The sequence below is a fragment of the Anopheles nili genome, chromosome 2 (assembly GCF_943737925.1).
Source record: "Anopheles nili chromosome 2, idAnoNiliSN_F5_01, whole genome shotgun sequence".
In the NCBI taxonomy this organism is placed as follows: domain Eukaryota; kingdom Metazoa; phylum Arthropoda; class Insecta; order Diptera; family Culicidae; genus Anopheles; species Anopheles nili.
In genome coordinates, this window is record NC_071291.1 from 63,680,563 (window position 1) to 63,706,853 (window position 26,291).

General features: G+C 48.1%; 1 protein-coding gene across 1 annotated transcript in view; it reads right to left on the reverse strand.

Annotated features, from left to right (window-relative positions):
- The window catches only part of LOC128720307 (uncharacterized), a 49,309-nt gene that overhangs the window by 16,655 nt on the left and 6,363 nt on the right, over positions 1-26,291 (reverse strand). Inside the window, exons 5-10 of the mRNA XM_053813972.1 lie at positions 22,996-23,273; positions 21,952-22,087; positions 21,671-21,855; positions 21,391-21,562; positions 21,184-21,300; positions 20,908-20,946 (exon numbers count right to left, since the gene is read on the reverse strand). Coding sequence (XP_053669947.1) covers positions 20,908-20,946; positions 21,184-21,300; positions 21,391-21,562; positions 21,671-21,855; positions 21,952-22,087; positions 22,996-23,273 — 927 coding nt within the window. The remainder of the gene's footprint in view (positions 1-20,907; positions 20,947-21,183; positions 21,301-21,390; positions 21,563-21,670; positions 21,856-21,951; positions 22,088-22,995; positions 23,274-26,291) is intronic.

The window sequence follows — 26,291 nt, forward strand, 5'->3', positions numbered from 1 at the left end:
AAAAAAGCGCACACACAATCGCCCCGCGGCCTGCTAGGACCAATCTCTAGGTGCGTGTATTTTGGTTTCAGTTTCCATTTGCCGGACGAAACAATCTAGTGGGCTTTGCTTTCAGCTAACGCATACACATGGATGGATGGTACGCGTCGACGCACACACCCTCACGTGGAAGGGAAAATAAAACATGGCCAACATGGCGCTGGAAGGGCAGCGAATAAAAAGCAGGATGAAAATAAAAATAATCACCACCGCCGCCGAGACAAGCCGTGCGAGATGATCGTGGGGTGGGATCTGGGATGCCAGCGGGAAGGGTGTTTTGGGACGCGTGCGCTCTCCTTCCTGCCGGTGGTTTTTTGTTTCCCAGGGATTTCCACGCGTCGGGGTGTTTTGTGTTGCTCGGGAGCATTTAATTTTGGGGAATTTTTCTCCCTACGATCTCGGTTCGGTGCGTAGGGGCGTACCAAAAAAGGACATAACGTGTGCTTGTGTGGGTTGGTACTCGAAGGGCGCACTATTATCCTGTGGCAGGGAGAAAGCGCAAACAAAATCGTTCCTTTATTCCGCATCCTTTAGGGCGTTAGGGAGAGGATGTAATAAAAAAAAACCCCCGAAACGCAATTTCACCATTCGCGAGCATGTTTTACTGATGGCTCGTTTTTTTCTCTCTCTCTCCCTCTCTCGGTTTTCCACAGAATGCAGAACTTTGAGACGATGCTGTCGGCAGCACAACCGTCCGCACATCAGCAACAATCGGGAGCGGATCCGCAACATCAACAACAGCAGCAGCAGCAGCAGCAGCAACAAAGCACGCCCGGTGGATGGTTCGATCTGACGATCAAATCCGAACCCGTCGACTACCATTCCCTGCATCATCCGATGCTGCATCATAACCATCATCACCATCATCATCATCACTCGCAGCACCTGAACCATCAGCAAACAGCGCAACAGGACACGCTGCTCCCGAGCGATCCTCACTCGAATCCAACCTCACCGCAGAGTGTCGATAGTATGGACTCGCTGCACGGCAAGGGTGGTTTCTTCGATGGAAAACCCACCGGTGGGTTGATGGGTGGTGGGGGTGGGTACAACCCGCTCGGTTTCAACCCCCTCACACCCCCGGGATACTCGGGGTTGCTAGTGTCAACGGCGGGCGGAAATCAGGCGCATCAACAACACCAGCTGCCTTCGCAACACCTTCAGCAACAGCAACATCAGCGGCTTCTAACACCGAACCGGTTGCTGTATGGGGGTGGAAAACCGGATATTGCCTCCCTCACGCCCACCCACACACCCCCGATGGACGTAACGCCCCCGAAGTCGCCCAAGGAACCCCTCGAGACGCCCATCAAAGAGGACGAGCCGGGTTCGGATTGTGAGGACGCATCGTTGGACGATGGCAGCGAGGATGAAGACGGCATCCGGAAGCCGAAGGTGAACTCGCACGGGCAGGTGAAGAAGTTCCGGTGTAAGCAGTGCGATTTCGTTGCGGTGACGAAGCTCAACTTTTGGGAGCACACGCGCAGCCACATCAAGCCGGAGAAGATGCTGACCTGCCCGAAGTGTCCGTTCGTGACGGAGTACAAGCACCATCTGGAGTATCACCTGCGGAATCACCAGCGCTCGAAGCCGTTTCAGTGTCCGAAGTGTAGCTACAGCTGCGTGAACAAATCGATGCTGAATTCGCACATGAAATCGCACTCGAATGTGTTCCAGTACCGGTGCGCTGATTGTAATTACGCGACGAAGTACTGCCACTCGCTGAAGCTGCACCTGCGCAAGTACGGTCACAAGCCGGATGTGGTGTTGAATCTCGATGGGACGCCCAATCCGTTGCCGATTATCGATGTGTATGGGACGCGTCGTGGTCCGAAGGCGAAACCGCAGAAGAACGCTGAGAAACTGTTGCTGCAACAGCAGCAGCAACAGCAGCAGCACGATCAACAGCAGCAGCAGCAGCTTGAACACCTTCAGGACGCTGGGAAGCAGCAGGATGTCAAGTTCCTGGCGGGAGTTAGCTCGGGAGAGTCAACGCAAGCACCGCTAACACCTTTAGGCCAGCAAGGATCAGCGCAAGGAGTCACACCGACGTCACCTTTCACGCCTTTAGGTGGTGGTCAAACGAACGGGTTGATGAGGAACCTCTTCCCACACCAGCTGTTCCCGAGTCCGCTGGCGCACATGTTCAAGAGTGCGGCAGCTAATGGCGCTTTGCCGTTGTTCCCGTACCTGAACCTCAACTTCCAGATGTTCGCAGATCAGCAGGCAGGTGGTGGTGGCTTTCAACCCAACCTGATGGGGCAGCTCACTGGTGATAAGCTGAATGGAAGTGGTAGCAGTAGCACCAGCAGCAGTAGTAATGGCTGTGGAGGTGTCGGTGGTGGTGTTTCGGAACCCGACAATGATCTCTCCGTAAGAACGAGCTCCAGTGGAGGTTCACTGGGTGAGGAGTTGCTAAAGCAAATCACAGCTGCTGCCGCAGATAGTTCGGCATGTGAGCCATCGGTTTCAGGACCGACGGCGTTTGAGGAACCACAGACCAACCCACGCACCCCTTCGCTAGGGGTGAAAGGTGAACGAAGTCGCAGAAAGGGTCGAGCTTTCAAGCTGGAACGGTTTAGCGAGCGACCATCGTCATCTGGCCCGGATGTAGCGGAACCAGTTGAGCAGCAGTACGAGGAAGAGGAGCCACCGAAGGCGAGTAATCCCACCTGCACCGGTGTTACTCGTGGGGAGCCACCAAAGGATGGCCAGCGGTCACTCGAGTGTAGGTACTGCGATATCGTGTTCCGGGATGACGTGCTGTACACGATTCACATGGGCTATCACGGGTATGACGACGTGTTCAAGTGTAACATGTGCGGTGAGAAGAGCGAGGATCGGATTGGGTTCTTCCTGCACATAGCCCGTAAGGCGCACTGAGCGGGAACGTGAGCCACACACTCTCTACCTGATAAGTATTTATTTATTCAAGGCCAGCAAGGGGATAGGGATCGAGAGAAGCCAGAAGATGCGGGTGCGATAGGGATTAGGGACAGTGTGAGGGGGGGGGGGGGCGAGAATTTAAGCACGTTTTTATGCAAGTACGCAAAACGCAATGGCAGGAAACTAGTCGCCGTAGAACGTCGCAGAAGGTGTAACGTTTTTGGTGTAAGTGGGGAGAGAGATAAAGGATGAGCGTTGCATACATTCAGGCGTTTACAACGATCTACCTCCCGCGCTACGGAAAAAACAAGCTGCCCAAACAAATCCAAAGACTGAGCAAAGTGTAGCAGAAAGGTCCTGAGGGATGTATGAGATTTTGAGGAACACGAGACAGGAAGCAGACAGTTGCCATAGTTAGTAAGAGAGCGGGTTTTGGAAATGAAAAAGAAGCCCGCGAAAGACGAGCAAATAATCAAAAATCATAGTCGAGGTAGTAGTAGCCCTTGCGGTAAAAGGAAAGCGTTTTTTTTTCGCTTTCGCTCCGCGTGTGGAACATGAAAGCAAAAACTTGTTACGAACTCCTCTAGCGTAGGACGTGTTAGTGCGTCAAACATTAGCATTATTTATACTGGTTGATGGTGCACACAATAAAGCAGACCGTATTACGTACATCGTAGGAGTCCGTTTTCCATCGCGATCCGAAAGAAACACACGCATTCCGGCAATTGTCGCAGCCTACTGAAATCAGGAAACTTTACAGCTCATTATCGAGAGCGCGTGCAGTTAAGGGGGGGATTTTTTTCTTTTGATTTGTGTGCCTTCTTCACCGGGGTTTTTCTTCCGTTATGACCCACGCGTGTGACCTCAAGAATCGATTTCCTTGCGCAAAGACACCCCTCGACGTGGCGACACGTGCCCGGTATTAAAGGCAAGATCCTTGAGGGTCCCTGCGTCGATTGGTACGATCGAAGACGAGCCGCTTAAGACCCTTCGTGCTTCGGAAAAGGTCGCGGCACAAGAAACCGTCGGAAGCGTTTCTCAGCGTTTGTGGGGTGATTTTCCCCCTAACGCAAGGATGCACGATCCTACCGAGAGCGGGTGGCACGTGCGACGGAATTTCGGAGGTCTGCCGTTAATTGAAATTTTTCCAAGAATTTAAATGCCAATCTACGCACCACAGGGCGGATCCCATCGCAAGGTCGCAAGGGCACGCAGGACCATATGGTCGGTATGGGAGGAATAGGCCGTTCACAGATCGTTCGCGAACGGGCGAGCTAACGAGGGTCACGACACACGGATGATTGATCAATCGATGGGTTTTCTCCCATTTTCTCCCTTGTACGGGGGTTTGGTTTTTTTTTCCTTCAGTTGGAGTATTCAAATTGAACCGCTAAGTCATAGCGCGTGCGCGATGTCAGTTCCCTTCGTTAATAAATGTTGAGGAATTCACGGAGGACTCGGAGGAACGTTGGCGCGATCCCCCTGAGATGGTGCGCGTGATTTATTGAGGTTAGGACGCCTTTCGATCAATCCCAGCCGAAGGACCAAGCATTGGATAATAGACTAGAGAGTGGTGCAATTTCTCGCCCATTTCGCACCGGAATCGGTTACAAACGCTACCGGGCATCGGTCCAGGGGAGGTCTAAAAGGAACAGACAAAAAAAGCTGCCATCCTTCCAGCCGATAATCGCCACTGAGACGCAAATTTCGCACTCCACACGCCATCGTCCTTGTGCCGTAATCATGTGTGCTCCAATTCAGGTTTCGCAAAACGAACGTCTCAATCTCGAAAGCCCTTCTCGAGCGCAAACCGTGAGCCAGAAAGGTGACACAGGGCACGGTCTAATACGATTAGCGCCGAGTGCGGCGAATGGGATTAAATCCGACCCAAACCTTAGGACCCCGGGAGTAAAGCCGCACTCGGCTGGCTCGGAGTGGCTGCCATTTCGCTAACCTTTGGCCCGCGCGTTACGTTGGTTGGGAGAACTAAAAAGGAAGCAAAAAAAAAGAACTCACTCCACAAGTGACCTCTGAAAAACGTAACGTCTTGTTGGCGTCTGCAACAGCCCGATCGCAACGAGCGTATCGGAAGGATAATGAGCACCGGTTGATGAAGATCGCCCCGAGGAAGGTCCTTGGTTAGGATGCACGCAAAAAAAAGGGAGCGATAAATCTTGGCCTCGCTTGTTGCAGGTCAGCTCGGAACCGTTGGCTGGCCGGTGGCTTCTAATGGTCCGAATGTTCCGCGCCTAATCCTATTAACGCTTGCCAGGAGTGCGTCGGCACGGGCGTGTCGATGCGGGATCGCGCCGGTTGCGGTTCCCGTTCGGGAGGGTATTTTTCTCGCTTTCCATCGCTAAATGATCCCGCGACACATGTGCACGTGGACCGTTTTTCGTCATAATTCATCGCTGTATATATGCATTTTTTTCTCTCTCTCTCTCTTCTCACTTTAAACAAGCGCCACATCCACATGGTGGTGGGTTTGTTTTGAGCTAAAGGCGGTACCAAAACACCATTCGGGAGGGCTACTCACGATGCAGAAATGTGTGCCAGCGAAACGGCAATTTTAAGGCCTAGTGCCGAGTCGAAAAAGTGAACCACAAACACGGACCTTCACCGCCAGCTGACAGACGGTTGGTTTTTGTTTCTCTTCTCACTGTCCAAGGGTAATGAATCAATTTTTCCCTTCCAGCGCAGGACCGCTTTTCCCAATCCTGCAGGTTCGCGTTGTTGCCACGGCGCTGAAAATGAGTGCATATTTTTATACACCGTGGCGTGTATTTTTCGCTCCGGGTTTTTGTTTCGCGTAACCCTCATGTCGCTCTGCCAGGACGCGTGGAAAAAGGTCCATCTGCCAGCGTACCCGATGGTGGACAATTATCCTTACCGTACAGGGCCACATCAGGGTGGCGACCTGCATGAGTGCCGAAAAATGATCGATGATGAGGCGAAATGGCGGCCACAATCAACACCTTCCATGCGTTCGAAAGGGGTAGTGTGGCCTTTATTTATCCAAACCGTACCACGCCATGTGCATGCGTACGCATACACGCAGAATCGGAACCCGGGACAGCACACAAAAAACAAACACTTTGCCTCAAAGAACCTGGGTCCTTGTAAACCCCTTGCACCGAGTTGTTGCACCTTTACCGAATCAGGCTCTCGTGCTCGCTTGTGCATCTGCACTCGATGCGAAATTGAAGACCACGGTCACGGTGGGTGGGTGGGCAACAATGGGCACGCAAACGGATGGTGTGTGCATATGGGATCCTTTTTACGCTCGCCGAAAAATGGTGCCATTCACACAAAGTGCAGATTGCAACGAGTTTTGGGAGGGTTCGTTTAGACTGCATTGTTGGGGAATAGATCGCTAATATTTGGTTTTAGATTTTACATACATTATCGTTACAATTTTATGCAAATTAAGAGTATTTTCGAGCAAGGTTTAGTTAATGAATGTTAACTTTCCCTTGTAGCTGCTTTAAGCGTTGGCGAATAGATCGTTGATATTTGGCATTGGAATTTACATACCTTATCGTTTCATTATTAAGCAAATTGTGAGTATATTTTTGAAAGAATATTAAGCCACATGATAATGTTATCGTTGTAGCGGCTTAAAGGCATAATATTTGAGTAAAAGATCTGTTATACATCGTGAAGATCACTAGAGTCCCTCAGAAAGGAAGCAATAGCTCATTGGGCTTTGGTTAACCGGTAAGGAACCAGGATGCGCGTGTAAAGCGAACGCATTCCAATTGAACTACTTCAGTTCGTTCGTCGTGGTTCTAAATTACCGTTTAAAATCGTGCCGATGGGACCTTCCCAGCCTGCACCCTAGAAGGGCGACATTCGAACGGCCAAATCAGAAACCAAACTGGAAAAGAGGAAGAAAGCAGCGAACCCAACGAAAAAAAAAAATAGCAAGTCAAACACGCGCCAGTCAGCCCGGTCCGAGCAATACGTTTTGTTTGGATGCCGGAACGCAAACGAGCCCAAAAATCCCTCGCCAGCTGTCCGACGATCCGCACCACGGCAAGGAATCGGACACCCGTTCGGGTGTGTTGGCGGTGGCCAGGATTGCAGCCCTTGGTCCTGATGCTACTGCAGCCACCACAAGCTCACTCGCTCGTCCTTTCAACCTCAAACAGTCTCTCTCATTCTCTCGCTCTCTCGCTTGATCGTTCCCAATGGGCCGCAAGTAGCCGTTGCTGGGATTTGTTTCTTTTTTACACCTTCACCTCGAACCGTTCGGGGGTTTTGGTTTGTACAGGATTCCTTCTTTTTCTCTCATCCTGACAACGGCCAGTCCCGAGCTCGCCATGCCAGCGCCTCGGGAAGCTGCAAACGCGTTCCACGGCCTCGGCCAGGAAAACGGGGACTTTTTTCTCGCCCTCCGGCGCGTCCCGTTGGTCCTGTTTTTCCCGGGGTGACATATTTTACGAGCTCACCGAGCCTGCTGCACACATGTGCCCCGTGCGCTTCGCGTTGCCGCGTGCCCGCCGATTTATTTATAGAAAAAAATAGGCACGGAACCGAGGGAACGCACCCATCTTCGCTTCCGTGTGGTGCGAGGGATTTTCCCTTGCTTGCGGGGGAGAAAAAGAAGAGACAAAAAAAATAATAAGACGAATATCCCAAAACTACCAAACGCACCATCAGGACGAAACGGCGCACTCATTAAACCCAATAAGCGAAGTCAAATGAGGAACGCACGCACGCACGCGCACACGATGACGAGTTCCGGCACATCGGAAAAAGGGAAAAACGGCGTAAGGGCGGCAAAACAAAACGCCAAACACCACGGGGGGCACCACGCAAGGACACGAGCGCGGAACCGCGAGAGTGTGAAATTAGTTTCGACATTTCCGTGCGCTTCGATTTCCCCGCGGCCAGTTCTCGGAAAAGGGACCCTTTTTTCGGTGGTCCCGCGTGTTGGTTCATCTGCTGGCGGGCGCGTGGCCCCGATCGTCGCCGGCTAATGAGGTGAAGTGTAAGGATTTGTCGAAAGATCGGTCGATCGTAGCCTGGCGAAAAGGATGGATTGTGTTACCGACTGCTTTTGACTGGCATACGATCCATCGATCAAGCTGTGCCTGCGTTCGGTTGCTGAAATGCTCATTTGCTCGCGCAGGAAATAGCGGATGCGATTTTAATGGATTTTAGATACCTTTTTTTGTTTGTTTTATTTCGCTACCCCAGCAGCAGACGGTTATAAAACGATCAATCGGATACGAAACGGGCACACAAGTGTGCCTTTACCCTTCTAGAAAGTCATGTTACGAGTAAGGGTAAATGGAAAGGGTAAATTTCAAAATCAACTTTCATACACGCCCCTCTCGTTTGGGCGGCCATTTTTAAATTCCAGCCATGTTGGCCCGTTAACCCCCTTTACCCGTTGGTTTAATTACACCGATGAAAGGCTTACCCTTAGGGCGCAATAAAAAAAAAGCGAGCATGGTTTAACTTGTTGATTTCTAGCGTTACGTCGGTACGCCCCTTTTTGAGGCCGAGAGAAAAAAGGACTCAACGTGGAAATGCGGTAGAGAATTAATAAAATGCCACCGGCTTCACGGTCTGGCATCAAAAGTCAACACCAAACCCGTCAACAAGTTCCCCTCTTGATGATCGGATAGGGCGGGAAGGACAAAAAGATCGAGTGAAAAAAAAAACAAACCACTTCATTACAAAAGAGGGGAGTTTTTTTAAAATAGTTTTCCACGGGCTGTACGGAAGCAAAAAATCCCCCCAACACACAAAGGCATCAAACCGCAACAAAACAAACACCAAACCCCGTGCACTTGTGCGCGAGAAAGCCTCAATTTGTTAGCTCAAATTACGCGCCCTTTATTTTTTTTGGTATATGCGTTTTAATCACGTTGCCCGTGACTATTGGAAGAATGAAAAAAATGGTTCAAAATTTCTCACCCCTCTGTGAGCACTAGATCGGCGTTAAAAAAAACGCTTCTCTCGGCCTCGCTTTAGGGGATGGAACTGATTAACCCTCACTTGAACTCAGTTGGCCCCGCAAGGTCGGTGTGTGACTCGTGCGCGGCTTTGAAGCTGTTTTTTTCTTGCCCCGCCATATTACGAGATTGTGGTGAACGAAAAAAAAATGGAAGCATAAACAACCCCGTAAAAGAGCATCCAAACGGTGAGGGTTTTTTCTTCTTCTGTTGGTGCATCTAAAATTTACCTATAAAAAAATTAAACCACACAAATGCACCTTCCAGTGCGGGAAGAGAGCGCTGCCAGCTAGGGTGTGGAATTGTTCCGTTTTTTTCACCCCAATGTTTTCGCCTGATCGGATTTGTTTCTTCCATATTTTTTTATCCCTGTTTTCGTTCCGCTTTCAACAGAAGGTTTTTTTTTCCTCTCCCGTCCGTTTCAATAATGCCCACGGGGGAAAAATTACTTCCGATGCACATGCACAACGCCTCATGATTACGGATATGGGCGTGTAGATATGTGCGTTTTTTTATTCTTGTTGTTGTTCCGCTGACCTGCCTAACCTTACCCGCTGCGGTTTCGGGAGTGGAAATTGGATCGCTTTTTTTTCGCTTCCCTTCTAAATCCCTTCTATTGAATGGTTTTCGGGATGCGTTTTTTTATGCACTTTCCGAGCGATTCGGATGCAATAAAGCGACGAGCGGTTTCGTGGAACGCAGGAACGTGCTTGGAAATGGAGCCGTGCACATGTGCCGGGAAAGGTGCATGGTTTTTTTTTCTTCCTTCGTTCGTTTGTTTGCACGTTGTCTAGTGGAACCGATCGGTGGAAGATGATCGGTTTGCGGAAATGCGCGATTGAACAGATATGATCGGGAAATCTCTCCGTTCGGTTTCATTACTATTGAAATTAACAAGCGTGGCAGCTAGCTTTTAAATATGCCTCTAAAGCATAATTATGCTGTCTTTTCGAACAATTTTTTACAGTAAATGAGAGCTTATTATGTGGCTTGAATATTTTAAAGATATACGAAAGATTTATTTAAAGGTAAAAAATGGTGCACAAATAAACAAGGAAAAACTCACAAGGCCGTGGAAGATATTGGAGAATATTTCAATCACTCACAGCTCTAGTCACTAAATTAGGAGGTCTTTTTGCACCAATGTAAAGGTAAAAAAATCCCAACAGATTACAGCAAGCAACACCCATGGGTACAGCAAACAAAACAAAGCCATTAAATCCATTGATCGATCATGCCCGTAAAGCTTAGGGCTGATCGTGTAACTTTCCGCTATCCGATCGGAGGCTAATAATTTCGTCCTTTTCAAAACGTCCTGATTTCCCGGATTGTTGCCAACGCCACCACCGGCAAGGTGTTGGCAATATGGGCAGTTTATGGTCGGTCCGATCGTTGTAAGAACAACGGACAAAAAAACTGGTTGTAAAAAAATCCTTTTGTCGCTGGCTTCGTAATTCTTGTTTCGCCCTTTTTTTTTCGCCAAAAAGAACCAGCCGGTCAAACAATTATCGGTCCGATTGTGGCTTGGTTTTTATCAGATGTGTCTTATGCTTTTTTTTTGTCCTCTCTTTCTCTCTGGAACCGCTCGACCGGATACATTGTTCGTCCAGTTGGTCGTCGAACGATCGCTTTTGTGTTCGATCAGTTTTAGCAATAAATAAAGCCGGCCAACGGACAGTGAGCAGAGAGAGAGAGAGTGAAAGAAAAAGCGTCCACAATTAGAGGGAAGTAAGCTGGAACGTTGATCTATAAATGATCGACCCGGCCGGCGGCTTACAAGCTTGACCTCCGGCTCGAATCTCAAGCTGGGCCGGCTGAATCAACGTTCCGCGTGTTGTAGCACGATCCTAAGGACACCACGGTGGTGCCATCCGGACACGCGTCCTCTCAACGATTGTCTCCGGCCGTTTAAAGGGCGACAACTGCCCATTTCTTTCAGGGGCGAAGCGAAATGGCCCGTTCCAGCTGTCCGGTGGTCGGCTTGGCGCGCAAGGATGCGTTTGTCTGTTTGTCTGTCCGTAAACGCAAACGAGTCTGCAGTTGTTTAAGGACGAGCATGGGCAAGCGCCGGACAGTTGGAGAAGATTGGATGGCAGTTTTGCTCCACAGCTCATCTACCACGTCTTGTGTCTCGCGTTAATTTCCGGCTCCAGCGGGCAATCCTTTCTGATCCTCACCAGACGGCTACCGGATCGTGGACAGGTTGGACAGCAGGTCACATCACCGTTAGATCACCCTACAGCTCAAGGACAAACGTACACGGAGGAAACGAGTTAAAAATACGCACCCGGAGCCCTCACAAGCCCTCATTCGACCTTCGGACCCAAACACCCCTTTTTCTCGTCTAATTCCCACCCCTAATCACCTTCACTCACAGGAAGGCTGCCAAAATGGGTCTGTAAAAAAATAAATCGATGCCCGTATAATTTTAAACGGGCTAATGTCCCGCGCGACGTGGGCGTGGTACGTCACTTTGCAAAGTCGGCTTCAGGACGCAGGCTAACGGGCTTCACGGACACGGCCGTGCGATAAACAAACATACCGACAAAACCTTTTCCCCACGTTGGGCAAAAGGTACAGCAGCCTGGCCTTGCCTTCGGAGAGGGGTGCAGTAAAACGAAAGTAAAACGAAAAACCAAAAAAAAAACAATAAATGGAAAGACCCATTACGGCAGCAAAACGCATCCCTTCATCGGCTACCTTTTCCGCTGGAAAACGGGTAAAGAACCCGACCATGGATATCTCCCTTTTCGCATACACCACCCCCATAATGAGCGGTGTCCTGGCAATCAATCGAACGAGTTCGACCGGGCACGAAAAGGACGAAAAAGGGAAAGCGTTTTGCGCATTAGTGAGCCTTTCTTTTTTGTGTGTGTGTCTCTCTTTCTTCTTTCCCAGCGATCGGTCAATTTTTGACTTATCCCTATTTTTTTCTCCTTCTTTTGGCCAACCTTATCGGTCTGGGAAGTCAACTGTCTGCTCGTAACATTCCGTTACCCCCACCCCCCATTTTGGGTTGAGTTTCGATTGCTTTATTGCGCCGGTTGTTGACTTCTAGTGATGCTGGTGGCTGTGGAAGATGACTTTACGGGGGGGTGTGCAAACCCGGGGCGAGACAAAAACCGGGTGGAAAAGAGTTTTTGCCCTTTCGGGTGGGGCAAACGGGCTGGCTTAGAAAATGAGTCATCTACCCGGCCGGGAAAGGTTGATGGTTCCATTGAATGTGGCGGCCGGGTTTGGGAAGCTGGGCTAATAAGGCCAGCAAAAGGACGACGTTTTGGTGGTGGTAAAGTAATTTGAATAATTTCCACACGGCTCGGTGAAAAGTGAAAGCATTAACCTTCGTTTTCCCGTTCGCTGGAGGAGGGAAAAAGGATTCATGCATTGGTAGCCTGTCGTTTGTTTGACTTTCGCTTTTTTGTTTGAGTCACAAAATAGCGTACGTTTATGAGTAAACATTACCCGAACGATGATATAAACGATTGGGTTTAGGAGTTTGATGAGAAAAAAAAAATACTTCGATGGCTTCGAAAGTGAAATTTAACCTTCCGAAAGGAAACGCACCCACCCGGGTTTTGGAGTGGAATTGAAGTGCAAACAGCGCATCCCTTTCCCAAGCGGATCCAAAGCTGTCCGAGACGGGCCACTGTGAGACAACGTCCAGCTGTGTTTATGTATCCTTACAACTCTTTCCATTCCAATGGACATCGATCAAACACGCGCGTCCTCTGACGCACTGTGAGGGGGGTTTTTTCTCTTCATTTTCCATTTTCAATCCACCATTTTCAATCTCCACCCCCGCGAACAACCACAAGGAGTGGCCCTCGACAATCCCGACCGTTTGACAGTTTTCTCGCCCGGAACGCTCGAGCCCAGCCGGTGGTAATATGAGCCGAAAGCAGCCACGATCGAGCCACGCAGCTTTCCTGTGGAAGCCAGCCGGCGATTTAATTTTACACTCGAACCATTATGCCAGGGGACACGCGCGTGCGCACTAGTTTTTCACGGGTCGGGTTTGCTTCCGCCTTGGCACGTTTTTCACCAAGTTTTTCTTTCACCGAGTTCAGCGCCCAACCGCCGTTGGTTCGTTCCGGTGGGTTTCTTTTCTCGCAAGTGGGTTTTGCTTCCTCAAAGGAGCTCCTGAAGGCGCAAAAGGAAGGTAGCATTGTGTCGTGTGCGGTTGTGACGCCTTTCCATCGATCCTTGATACCAGGCGGAAAGATAAGGAAGTGATTTTTAAAACCCGCATGAATTCCCAACACGATTCCTTAAACGTCAATTTGCGTTACGTAAGCTCGAGAAAATGCGTTAAAAATGCTGCTTCTAATTTGTATTTAAAATCACTAGGTTTCACATCCAAAAAGGATTCTTTTGCGTCCTTTTAAAGCATATGTCGCTTTATACTCCGGTGAAGAGAAAAGCCCCCGAGCAAGAAATGGAAATTCGGTATGAAATGGTCCTTCCCAGAGACCGCGTTTTGTGTTCGGTTGTTCTCTTTGGTGTGGCTCTCAAAGCAAAAAGGGCCACCCTTCTCGATGCCAGCCGCTTTTCCAGTGCCAATTCATCCACCCTGGTGCAGCTCGCAAGAAACTCGGACACATCGGAAAAAGGAAGTAATTGTCAAGGCGCACTCATACAAAAAAAAAAAACGCAACCATCACCGGATCTTTAGTTGGGCGTTTTTTGAACGTTTTTTTTTCCTCTTCCATTCTTTCATTCGCTCTCCTGCACTCGGGACATCGCAACAATGTGTACATTATTATGACGTTTTATGCTTCTTGCGTTGCACAAAAAGAAAAGCCGGGAACGCGCGGCACAACAATAATGAAAGCAAAATCCCTTCGATCACCGGTACACTGCCGGAAGGAGAGTTCTTCTTGCCAAGGGGCGAGGGCAACACGAGCCAAATCCGGGCACCCGTGCGTCCCGCAGCGACCCGGAGAGGACTTTGGGTCAGCTTAGTAACCGAAGATGCTCAATTTCAAAGACATTATGACCCCGGGGTCCCGGGGAGGGCCACCGATCATTACTCTTCGTACGGACGGAGCGACGGAGTTGCGCAAAACTAGCCGACCGGTGAATCTGCGCACGAGTCCTGCCTGTCTGTGACGCGCACCTTGGGTTTTTTTCCTTCTCTTCTTGTTTTTTGTTGTTGCTGCGTTGCTGTTCGTTCTCCTTTCTTCTCGATCGTACGTCCCCGATCGGGCTATCGAGCCGCACAATAGCTATCTAATTCAGCGAGCAAGCGAGCTCTGTGGCTGACTTTTCGATCGATAGCGATCCGTTTCGTCCTTTCGAGAGCTTTTTAGGCACGCATGCCGCCATGCACGCGGCATTTATGATTAATGATCGCGATCGAACCGGCTGGCCGGGGCGAGTCTGTTTGTTTTGCTGAACGAACCCGGCACGAGTGCACGTCACGGTTTCGGTGTGCCATTCGCCTTCTTCATTTGGCTAATTGAAACCACCGGTGGTGTGCGGTTTTTAACTGTCAGAGGAGTAACGGGGAACAAAATAGTGAAATAAAACCCTTACAATGAGCGGGAGTTTTTTGGTGTCTCTTTCCCCTGGGTGCCATGTGGGATCCTCTCGAAGGATACGCTTAAAAAGGCGCCCTTATTTGTTGCACATTTGCCATGGGTGGTGAAGGTGGACCGTGACTTGCGATCGCGTCACGGAAGGATAAGGAGTTTCGGCCTTCAATGGCCATTAAATAGAGTTTTTTCACATCGGGTGGATGGTTTTGTGTGCTTACGATTTTGTTTTTGTTGAAAAAGGGAAATACTCTATATCCTTAGAGAAGTGAAACTAAGGTTTTTTTTTTCTGAGAATATTAGAATTATTTGTTTAATAAACACTAGCTCTACTCATTGCTTGTTGTGGGGTAAAAGCTCGAAATGTTTTCTGTCGAAAAATGATGATTAAATGATTGTTTTTGAACGATACGAAAACTAAAGGAATAAAGCTGAGTTTCTTTGTTATTATAGCTTGGAGTTTAACTATTCACACATTTAATCTGGTATATCTCACTGTTTCTATTCTATTTCTCGCCAGAACCCATCTCACTATTGTCACTGGATTAACAGGACTAATATATTACAGGATATCATTCATCATCATTCAACAGGACGCTATATTCAGTGATACCTGACAGTCGAATTTATATGATGCTGATTATGAATAATATCATAAAAATATCATAATATCTCTGCGGACAGATCTTAATGCTTTTGAAGGCAGAAAATCCAAGTCTTTTTTTATGTATAGTGTACATTTATAGAATTTATAGTGTACAAAATGTACTATCAAATAAAATAGTCAAACAAATGTAGAATCAAATAAACAGTGTACAATCAAATAAAAGAAACAAACTAACTATCATACTTAGGCACACAAATGCTAAACACTACTCTATACAAGGCTTTTCCCTATCTGAATTGATTGATTTCTGCAAATTCTTCAGCAACATTGATTAGAAATATAGAAATTCATATCGATAAATTCGCAGATGTGTAGCTGAGACAGAGATTACTTTAAATTGCCATTAAGATATTAAATGCTCGACAAATATTAATACTTTTCGTTCGCCATTGCACAATGGGGGTTACAAAACTATGTTGCCCTAGTTCCGGCCGGCTTGACCTCTCGCCCGACATTCACACGTCCTGGTGGACTGGCAATGAATGGCGATCGTAATTGCGCAGCTTACAGCAAAGAATTCGCGTCCGAAATCAGATTACACGACGGCTAACGTGCCAGATTACGGTGATGGCGCTGACCACCACCCAGGGCGCGCTTTTCCCAACCGAACGCATCGAGCCAATCGTCGAACCGTTACGGCCGGCTGACCAATCAATCGCTTTTCACACGCAGCCGGCCGCGGGCTCCTTAATCCCGTTGCTCCCTCCACACGCAATTGCAATTGTAATAATGAAAATTTTCCAAGACAAGCGCACCCCGGAAGCGGCAACCGGACCCGACACTGGCCGGACAATGGACGCAAAAACGCGGCATCGGTCGACATTTGACAAATGGTGTCGGTGTGGCGCTCAAACTCGGATCCCAGCCACCCGGGCAGGGGTCTCGACAGGATTTCTCCGGGAAAAATCCTTCGGCCGGACAATTACGCCTTGCGCGCGGAGCAACGCCGCCTTTGTTCTGGCGCGCACCGGGTTGTAAAAACTGGCGCAATCGGGTTGCCAAGGGTAACCGAATGCTGTCATCGAACGGTTATTTATTTGCATGTTTTCGTAGCGAACTTTGGCCACAGGCACGGCTTAATGGTGCGAAGCTTAGGCCAGCTTCGCTATTGTTTCGGTGGCGGGCTGACCTTGCGACCCTTCTCGTTTAACCGGGATGGGCCCTTTTTGCGGGCGCAAAACTTTAAAATTGTCGCCCTGGGATCACCCATTTCCCAGGCCTCGGGGGAAAAAAAGGGCTTCCCTGGTAGGGGTTTCGGTTAAAGGTTAGCGCTAACGGTCAGCGAGGGCAAGCCCTCGAGCTTGACCCCTTGGTCGGTTTTTCGCGCGCAATCCCCGGGTGCGCTCGTTGCGTGCTGCCGCTGTTGCCAATCCGATAATTGTGACGAATCCGGGGCAGCGATTCGGAGACCGCTTGGTGGTGACCTTTTTTGGCCCCGGGGTGACCCGATGGGTGGGCGCGGGGTCAAGACGGCGGGGAGACGATTTATGGCCGGCGGGATGGAGAATTTATATTTGCAATTGGGTTTAATTGGATCGGTGGGACTTTTTAGGTCTTCTTCCTCGGCCGTTCGTCCTGGCGGGCCCGAAGCGCCCCGAGAACAAAAGGATGGCATGAAAAATGGAAAACGATAAAATTTTAATATGAGAAATATGTCACCGATGCGCGCTGAGTGAGCGTCTGCCATTGCTATTGTGATGCAACCGGATGCTGGCGCCGGTTTCTCATGTACCCGGAAGGACGGTCATTTTTCCGTTATTGCTCGTGATTCCTGAACGATTGAGCTTGACATGCATGTGAGGAGTTCGTATCGATGTGTAATTTATTCAAGAACAGTTCTTAAATAATTAAAATACTGTTTCAAACATGCTTATCCTAAGCATACAGCAACATATTATGATGTAATTTTTACATGCACTTGAATTCATCGAGTAGTATGATGAAACATTTCAAATATGAAATATTTCAAAGCATGTAGTCCTCTAGCGGCAGATAGCCAAAACATATTAGTTCATCGTGAAATATTTCATAGAATGAACTCTTGTAAAGGGGTGAGTATTGTATAGTGAAAAACTGAGAAGAAAAAAGGACATTTGTTCATGATTTAATTGTGAAGAAGTGCGATTAAAAACAGTAGCATGTTTTGAAAAAGCATTTTCAAAAAAAGGATCAACGACGAGGGGACAATAGGTGAGCAATCTAGCTGAAACAATAGTCGCCTTGTTGCATGTGCCAGAGAAAGCATCGTTTGAAAACACCCTAAGAGTTTTCCTCCAAACTTGTAGGCTTTGTGCACTGTACAAAGCACCACCAAAAAGACGTTCAACTGATAGAGAAGTTCGTGCTGCAAACGATGCCATTTCATTCCACTCAATCTTGGCTGAAGTTTGCCCGATCGATTACCGGAATGTGAGGGGAATCGCCGGGCGTTAGGTAAGACAATGGCGACGTGTCGTGAAAAATACCTTCCGACTTGCCGGTCGAAGTACTTAATGAAATACTTTCGAGCAAGTCGTCACCGACGGGGGGTGGGACAAATATGCATCTTGTCAGATCGCTTCTTCATGTTCCACTTCGCACGAAGGCAACTCTCTGGTTGTGCCTTCGAGAGAAAATGGAATGAATAGCAAACGAAAAAAAAGGGGAGGCTCAAAACCCACCCACGCCACCCCATTATGCCACTGTTTGGCAAATGCACTTTCCAGGCTCAAGGTAGCAAGCCGAGAAGCTTTCCACCCTCCGCGGCAAGGACCAAACAGCCAGTAAGGCAGGGTGTGTGCGGAGAGTTCGCTAGAAGTTTGATCAAACTTTTCGGCGTCCGCCCGGGGATGTCGGGGTTTTTCCGGTTTTCCGTGTCCTGCCGCCTGGCTCACCCACTCGATCGGAATGTTGCCAATGCTGGCCGCACCACCCGGAAGTTTCACCAGGGCCACGGGCAGGACGAAGGTATTTGTATGCGGGCTTTTCGGGTGAGGTGGGTGGGCTAGGACAGATTACAATGCTCTTCCGCTTGCAACGATAAGAGTGCCGGTGAATGGTTTTCACCACCCAATGAAACCAAACAGGAGCGCCTTTTTGGGCCGAAAATAAATCAACCCATAAAACGCTACCACCACCCCCACACACACACGCATGCTGCAGGCGGCAGTTTAGGTGGGAGGGAGTGCGACTAATATCTGTGAGAAAACGGCACGGGCGCCAAACTGAAAGGGAAGCCAACCGAAATAAGCCGTTTACTCGCGCGCTTGTGGGAGCAAAAATGCAAAGAAAGGAGTAGGAACAAACAAAAAAAACACATACACACACACAAACTCAAGGTCCCCGCTCGATGGCGCTGGGAAACAAACATCCTTCCTTTGTAAATGACCTCATATTATTGCTCGTGCTGCACGAAAAGTTTGGTGGAGGGAATTTTCTGCTTGAAAACAACCCAAGCCGCACCGAATGTGTGAGGGGGTGGAGGGATGGGAAAGTAGTAGCAAAAAAATGCAACCAAACTTTCGCCAACCACCATGCCCGCTTCCATGCAACACCGAAATCTATTCAAAGTGAATACGATTTGCGTTTTTTTTTTTGGTGCAAAAGACGAGAAAAAAGGGCAAAATCATGCCATTCCGATGGCATTTTTTTTTCGAAGCAGTAAGAGAGAAAGATTGAAAGAGAGAAAGAGAGGGAGAGAACGATGGAAATGGAGACACAAAAATCTCAGGGAAAGGTAACAGTTCCAGCGCTGCAACTATCAACCATAAGAGCATACCGGAGTGGATTATAAGAAAACCAATTACCACCGAGCTTTTTTTCTAGCTCCTGCACAGCTCTTTCTGTGGTTTTTCCGGCCGTGCACCTTATGCGGGCCAGTGTACCCCACCGAACGTGCCCCCTTTCGCACCATTTCAAAGCGAACATTCCAGGTTCTTTTAGTACACTTTTTGTGTGATTCACAACTTTAATTTGTGGCGCTCTTAAAACCAAGGGATCATGGCCTTCTGTGGTTACGGGCGAAAGAAAGCGAAAAAAAAATCTAATAACGCTACATGTTCATCTCTCCCCACAAGACTGGTGGGGTGAAAGCTCTGGATGGGAAACTTCATCCCACGCCCAAGAAAGCTCCTATGCGCGAGCAAACACCCTCCCAAGAAGCCGGCGAGATCTGTGCGATGAGCCTCGGCAGCGGAATCTCGTTACGATGCGAGATAATTAGATTAGGATACCTCTAAGTAGCGCCATTCCCGTGGACGTGCCCTTGCGGTGTGGGTCGGAGATAGCATAATGCTATTCCCATTTCGCGTGGTATGGCGTCGCCACGGGCGACGGGATTTATGCGAGGATGCGCCTACTCGTGTAGTGGGAGCCCACAACTATCGCGAACCCATCGAAGGAGCCGGCGGACAGCGTTTATATCTGATGGTACGAAAGTAAGACGATCAAAGTAAGCCGTTCAAGATACGGCACCGTCGCAACGTTCCTTATTGCGGTACAATCTTGCCACATGGCGTAATCTACTAGAAAAAAAAATGGTGACTAAGTAGCAGAAAAAAATCTAAAATAAAGAAAAACGTAGCTCTACCGATATACCGGCTACAACAAAATTGCATCTATTGCCGTTACCGTTTCACGGCACAAGCCCTGAGGCAGGTGAGATTTTCTAGAAATTTTCCCATACACGTGCTCTATCTCGTTGGTGTGTTTGTGCATTGTTACAGGCGATGGCTAAGTGTATGTGTGTGTGTGGCTGTGTGTGCGTGTGCTTTGATTAAGAAACTAAAAAGGAAACAGAAATTCAAACAGATAACCAAACTATTTTCCACTTAGCACCGACAGCGTGAGCCAGTCTAATTTCCAGGTGTGTATACCGTGCACCGATGTGCCGTTGGTGTGTGCGTAGGTGAGAGAGACTGTACGTTGGTGTATGGGGCGTGTGTAAGCCGTGGTGGAATTTGTCGAAATAATCGCAATGCTAATGAGACGGCCGGGATTGAACCGAATCGCTCCGGATCGCGCGACAAGGGAGCCGAATAAGCAAATATAGAAAAAACGACCCCAACAACATTCGCTCGCGTGAAGTCGAAACGTGTATAGTTGCGTCCTTTCCGTTCCCTTTTGTCGCGAAGGAATGGCTTCCGTATTCGCCGGCGGGCGACTCCATTTGTCTTTCGCGACAGGAAGCTTGGATTTAAATTTAAATTCGTCGCCCTGCTCCAACCCCTCGCGCCGTGTCACGTAATCGCATGCGATTAACATCTCGAAATTCCACCGGCAACAAGTAACTGCGAGAAAAGGTGAGAAAGCTTGCGTCCGGCGATTAAAGTTTGCGATTTATATTATTCTGTTTTTTTTTTGGTATGGTTCGTTAGCGGTAGGTAGAGTAAGTAATGCTGACAAGCCGTTACTCGAGAGTAAAAGTGAAGAGAAGTAGATGTAGCCGAAGAAAAAACGTGAAAGAGTGTATGAAAAAAAAACAGGTGAATAGCAAGATAAGTGTGTGGGTGTGTGAGTGGTTTTGTGTGTGTGGTACTGTACTAAAAAGAATACGTTTTACTGCTTCACCAATTATCGAACGAAAGCAATTGAAGTTTGAGAATTTCGCACGCTGCTTTTAGCTCCATCGTCCGTCCCGTGAACAAAGGAGGACGAGAGCCAATCCGCCAAACAAATTAGCATAATTAGTGAAACAGTAGTTGCTTTTTTGTGTGTTTTGTGTGTGTGTTTTTTTTTTGCTGAGTGAGGCGCAAATATCGATCGTTAAAAGTAGATGAAAGTAAGTTTGAAAACCAAAGTACGTAATAGCAGGAGGCATGGTGTGGCACGGACTTACCGGTATATCGTGTGAATGAGGTAAATGATCTCCTTTTCTCTGTAATACGAACGAGACGAAGTAGAAGTTTTAATGCTATGCGTTTTAAGTGACATTTAAAGGTGAAAAGGCGTATTTTGAGAAGTAAACAATTGAAATACGTTTAAAAGTTCATTTTGGCGCCTAGATGTAGGCAACACATAGCACAAAGGACTAAATGTTTTTTAACATATGGTAAATGATCAACTCAAAATATAGAATAATAACATTTTCACTCTAAAAGCTGCAACTACTTACCCTATGCCTATCTAGTGGATCACCGTAGACGTCTCTACCTCTCCTATATACAAGTTCATCGTACCGCGTCCTGTCCTCGGGGAAAATTAATTCCCTTATTTCGGTCACTAACGTATGCTGTGGGGAACGAAAACCCGAACAAAGAAACACACCAAAAATCAAGAAACGGTCTCAACCGTGATGCTCCTGCTGCTTTCCCCGACTTACCTTTTCGGGTGTATCTAACATTTCTAATAAAACAGATACGAAGGCCTCTATGGTCATTCCTCTAGCACCATATTCCGCTATATAATATGATAGGTTAGCAAAATGATGACGAGGTAATAAGGATCTGGCTTTCTCTTCAACCATCGCAGACACGGGACATTTCCTGCGCGTCCTGAAACGAGCGTCAATCGGAGGGATGGACGTGGCCGCACCGATCGGCGGTTGGCAGGCGGGCATTAGTGGTGGTGAAATGGGCGGGGGGAACGGGCTCGAACCTTACCTCACACCGGTCGGGCTGTAGGCGTCCCACGGTTCCGGCTCAACGGTGGTACACGAGTGTGGCACTTTCCCGACGTCACGGACCAGCAGCGACATTCGTTTGTGGAACTTAAATTGACTAACAGCCTCGTCATGGGTAACCTCCATGAATGATTGACCATTCACTTCTAAGATTTGATCGCCGACCTGAGGATCGAGAAGCAAACGAAACGGCGCTAAGCAAGCTGCGCTAAAAGGGTGAACAACCGACGCGAACAAATGGGGGCCGGGTTTCACACTCACCATCAGTCCAGCCCGGTCGGCTACGCTGTCCTTGTCGACACCGGTAATAAAAATTCCTAACCCGTATTCCACACCGCCACGTATCATCAGCCCTAAGGACTGGCCGGGTTCTATCAGCAGGTCGACTCTCCGTACCCTGTGTTTTTTTTTACCGTTCATTCGTACGGGGAGTTTTTATTCCATTTTCATTAATGCCATTATTTCACGATCGAGGCATCCGTCCGGAAGCAGAGGCATCATAGGGCGAATGGGAAAAAAAGGAAAAAAGAAAAGCGGGATAGAGGGCAATAAATTTTAATTCCGGTGCGATTGCAGGTCCACTGCAACACGACGCTGCTGCTGGTGCTGCTGTGCATAGAAAATTACTTCTTTGCATAATTCGCGTCGAGGTGGCTGCAATGGAGCTGTGGCTGACCCACATGTTGGAAAAAAAGAGGGAGCGAATTATATATTGCGCCCTGGGGCGAACCGGGACCCGGTGTAACGTTTAATCTCGCCTTTGTGGCTAAGGAGGAAGCGCGCTTGCTGGTAGAAGCACCTCGAGCACATCGAGAGCTATATTTTATTTCACGAGCACCTGCAGCCGTATAATGAGCTCGTGTGGAACGTACATGCACTGCATCCAGTAGCGGTGGTTTGAGGCTCTTTTCTGGAGGGTGTACTACTTGGTGTTTTCCATTGAAATATCTTCACCCTTTCACAGCGGTGGCGCATAGAAAATTGTGTATTGATCGAACTCGTGGGTGCTGATGATTTAATTCCAACGCTCAATGATTTAGAGTATAGCAAGAAAAAGCTCCCCCAGCGCAAGTGGTTTTAATTTTCATCTAGCTGGGAAAATTCTAGGTGTTCAAAATCAAATCACCAAACGGGTCGCCCATCGATTCAGCACACTTAGAAGCTCGTTCTTGAGACACTCTCTCGCACACAAAATCGTCATTCAATTTTAATATTTATCCTCAGCCAACCAAGACGTACTCTCAATCTCTCTGCACATCTCCGTAGCTTTTTCTTTTTTCCCAGTTTGGCCACCCTCCAACTCACCTATCACGTCGCTCAGGTCGTCGGCCGCCGTACTCGTACGGGGGCGAGGCGGGCCGCCCTTGGCGATCCATCCAGGAGCAGGTTTGGCGGTTCGGCGGTGGCGGATAGATACCGGGCGGGGGTGGTACGAGATCACCCGCCACCCGGCCCCCGGGTACGCCCGGGGGTGGTCCGAACCCGTGCAACGGAGCGGTCGAGTTGATCATCGAGGCGGCCGACGGTGGCGCCCGCACCGTCATGCTGATTTGCCGCGATGATTTCAGAATCTGCACACATCTCTGGGTTGGTGAGAAAAAAAGTATGGCAATAGGAGAGAGACAGACGGCTAGATGAAGGGCGTACAGGGAAGGGGGGGGGGGGGGAGCACAAAACTAAACCATAGCACGTGGAAGTGGAAGAAACAGGCGAAAAGGAAAAAAAAGGGAAGAAAAGCGGCAGCCAAACAGCATCGACAAAACTAGCGGAGCGTGTGACGCGCAAGCACGTTGGGAAAGCGTGTTAGGTTAGGGTTTAGGAGATTTGTTTGTCTTTGTTTCGTATTTTATTCTTTAGGACCGCACAGCCTTGCATTGTACACCCACAGCTCGATTGGACCGATGGAAAATTCATCTCGAGCATCCCTGGGGGAGTGTCTGTGGGTGGGGGCAATACATCTGCGTTACGGACACCATTAGCGATGCATAGCGTCGCCTGCAGGGTGGTACTCCTTTCGATCGTAAATCTGTCTGGATTGCGTGCTGTGTGACAAGCATATTCCATTTGCTCGTTTCAGCGGCACCATGCGGGAACGGGCGCCAATAAGTTATGACATTGTGTGTATGGAATAAAACATAGCAAAAACGCGCTTTGGAGGAAAAACAAAAATACCGGTTACAACGGACTGTTGGGATGTGGCTTGAATTCTTTAACACTGTTCAATGGTCAGCATGCGACCAAAATCAAGCAAATGCATCGAAGAGCATTAAGCATTCTACTAACGGTGAAAATAGAAATGATTATGCTCTTATCATTAGTGACACCTTTTGGCTATTTTAAACCTATTTTATCTTTGCTCATCTGAAGCATAATTTATTTTAATATTTATTGAATAACGAAGTCAACGATGCTTCTCAAAAACCATTGAGAAGTACTAGGCGTCTCCATCAGCTTGTGGCAGTGGATGTTTTTCACTCGTAAAATCAAAGCATCATGAGCAAGTTAAAGAAAAAAAAACTTACTCTGTTTCAGATTCAAAATTATAATCTCCAAGAAGCTAATTAATCCGTCAACTGTGATTCTGACATATGTATTCTAGTGGCTATGTTACTAATGATGGAGACGCCTGGTGTTTTGTGACAAAAAATAAGAGCATGTTAAATGGTATTCTTCGAAGCCAAACTCAACCAGCAGATGTTAATTTCAATTGTTGAGAATGTTTAATTTAAAAATTATAGATATTGATGCAGTAATGCTATCCGTGATCGAAACGCCTTGTGTCTTGTCAAGCTATTTTTGGAACGTATTGAGTGAATTTCTCGATGCTTTGCAGACACAAATGATTCTCTTTTCCATTGGAGTTCTATGATTACGTCATTACTTAATGCTTCGATGTATTGGAATTGTGTTTATAGAATTTTGTCATTCCACCACATGGCAAATGAATATTGTCATTTCTTTTCCGTAAGTTTCTCAATCTCGTAACAGCTGAATATTTGTTTTTTTTAAGCAACATTTTGAGCGCCTGTGTATCTTAATCATCTTTATTGCTCATAAATATATGCAAAGCAAAATATTCATTCAGAAAACCTACTCGCGGAGAAAAATAGAAAGCACTACATCAGCTCGCACCATGTGGTTTTCTGAGATTACTTTGGAAACCAACCACAAAAGCGGATTTTGAAATGAAACACCACGGCTATCAATATTCCCATTTCGTTCTCTGTTAATTATGTTAATTTCCGCCACGTTGCAAAACTCTCCAACCACCCGGGGTATGTTCGGTGGCAAGCATTTTCCATTTTCACCAGCAAGATGGACGACAGAGCGACTCGATCGTCTATTAGCAACGCTCGCTCCTAGACCATCTCTTGGATGGTACTGACGCTATTGCGATCTCATTGGCCCAGTTCCCAATTGGCTGGGAGGGCCACCAACGGCTCATTTGAATTTTATATCACACTACCGCAGTTTTATTTTCCCAAAAACTTTCCCACAAGGAGCCGCAACCTTCTGTGGCTCTCGCCCACGCGGTTTCTCGTTGGTCACACGATCCGGGTATATTTTATACTCGCTCGTTTTTCGCTCCTTTCCCGGGCGCTAGCTCACCCAGCACGATAACCATCATCCGGCGGGTAATTTGTTAGCCACAGCGCGAGGAACGGAGAAAAGTTGTAATTTATACAGCCTCTCGACTCATCCGCTTCCGTCTTTCGGTGCCAAACTGGTGCCACGAGGCCGAAGTCATTACCGCGCGGCTCTAATATTACAGATTTGCGCGACACAGCGGCTTCACTCTGTGTGATGCTTCGGGTTCCGCGCCTGGTGGGGTTGGGTTGTTTATTTTCTGATCACTCTTTTTCGCGCTCGTTTCTCGTTTAATCCGGCTACCCGTTAACGCTATAAGCCCACCCATGAGCATCGAGCGTGGCGACAGTTTGCGCAGCATCACATCGAGCTCGGCTTTCATCGTCCGAAGGGAAAGCTCGCTTCAGAAAGGTGCCTTCATCGCATCACGGATGCGTCCAGTGCCACTACAATTGTGTTTATCTTTTTCCACTTTCGCGTGCAAGACAATAACACAACGCCGGGCACTGGTTGGTGGCTGGAGGTGGCTTCTCGAGTGCTTTACACGAGTTCCTACGATCGCACGACATGGCGTGGTTTTGGATTTCAACTTTTAGCGGTAATGCAAACGAAGTTAGCTAATAACTTTTCGGCCTACGCCTGGCAAAGGCTGAGGCTTTGTCGAGTGCAGTGCAGTGGAATGCAGTGTGGATTAAAAGTTGAATTTTTCACGGTAGACGTTTTTCTATTCTCTTTTTAGAAACGCCTCTTGGGGATTTAACAGCTTTCTGGGTTCAGCCAACCGTTTGCTAGAGGAAGCCTACAGTTTGTTCTTTTATGCACGGAACTAGCACTTCTTGCGCAAGTGCACTAGAGGCTGGAAAATCTCAAATACTTCTACTTAATGAGAACATTGGGTTATTCGGTGCGGTGTGATGGTTGTGTACGAGGGAATGTTGTAAAATGTGCTAGCGAATGAAATAGGTGCTTCGGGAGTGAAAAATACGAGAGTTTCAGAAAAAAGAAAGACTCAC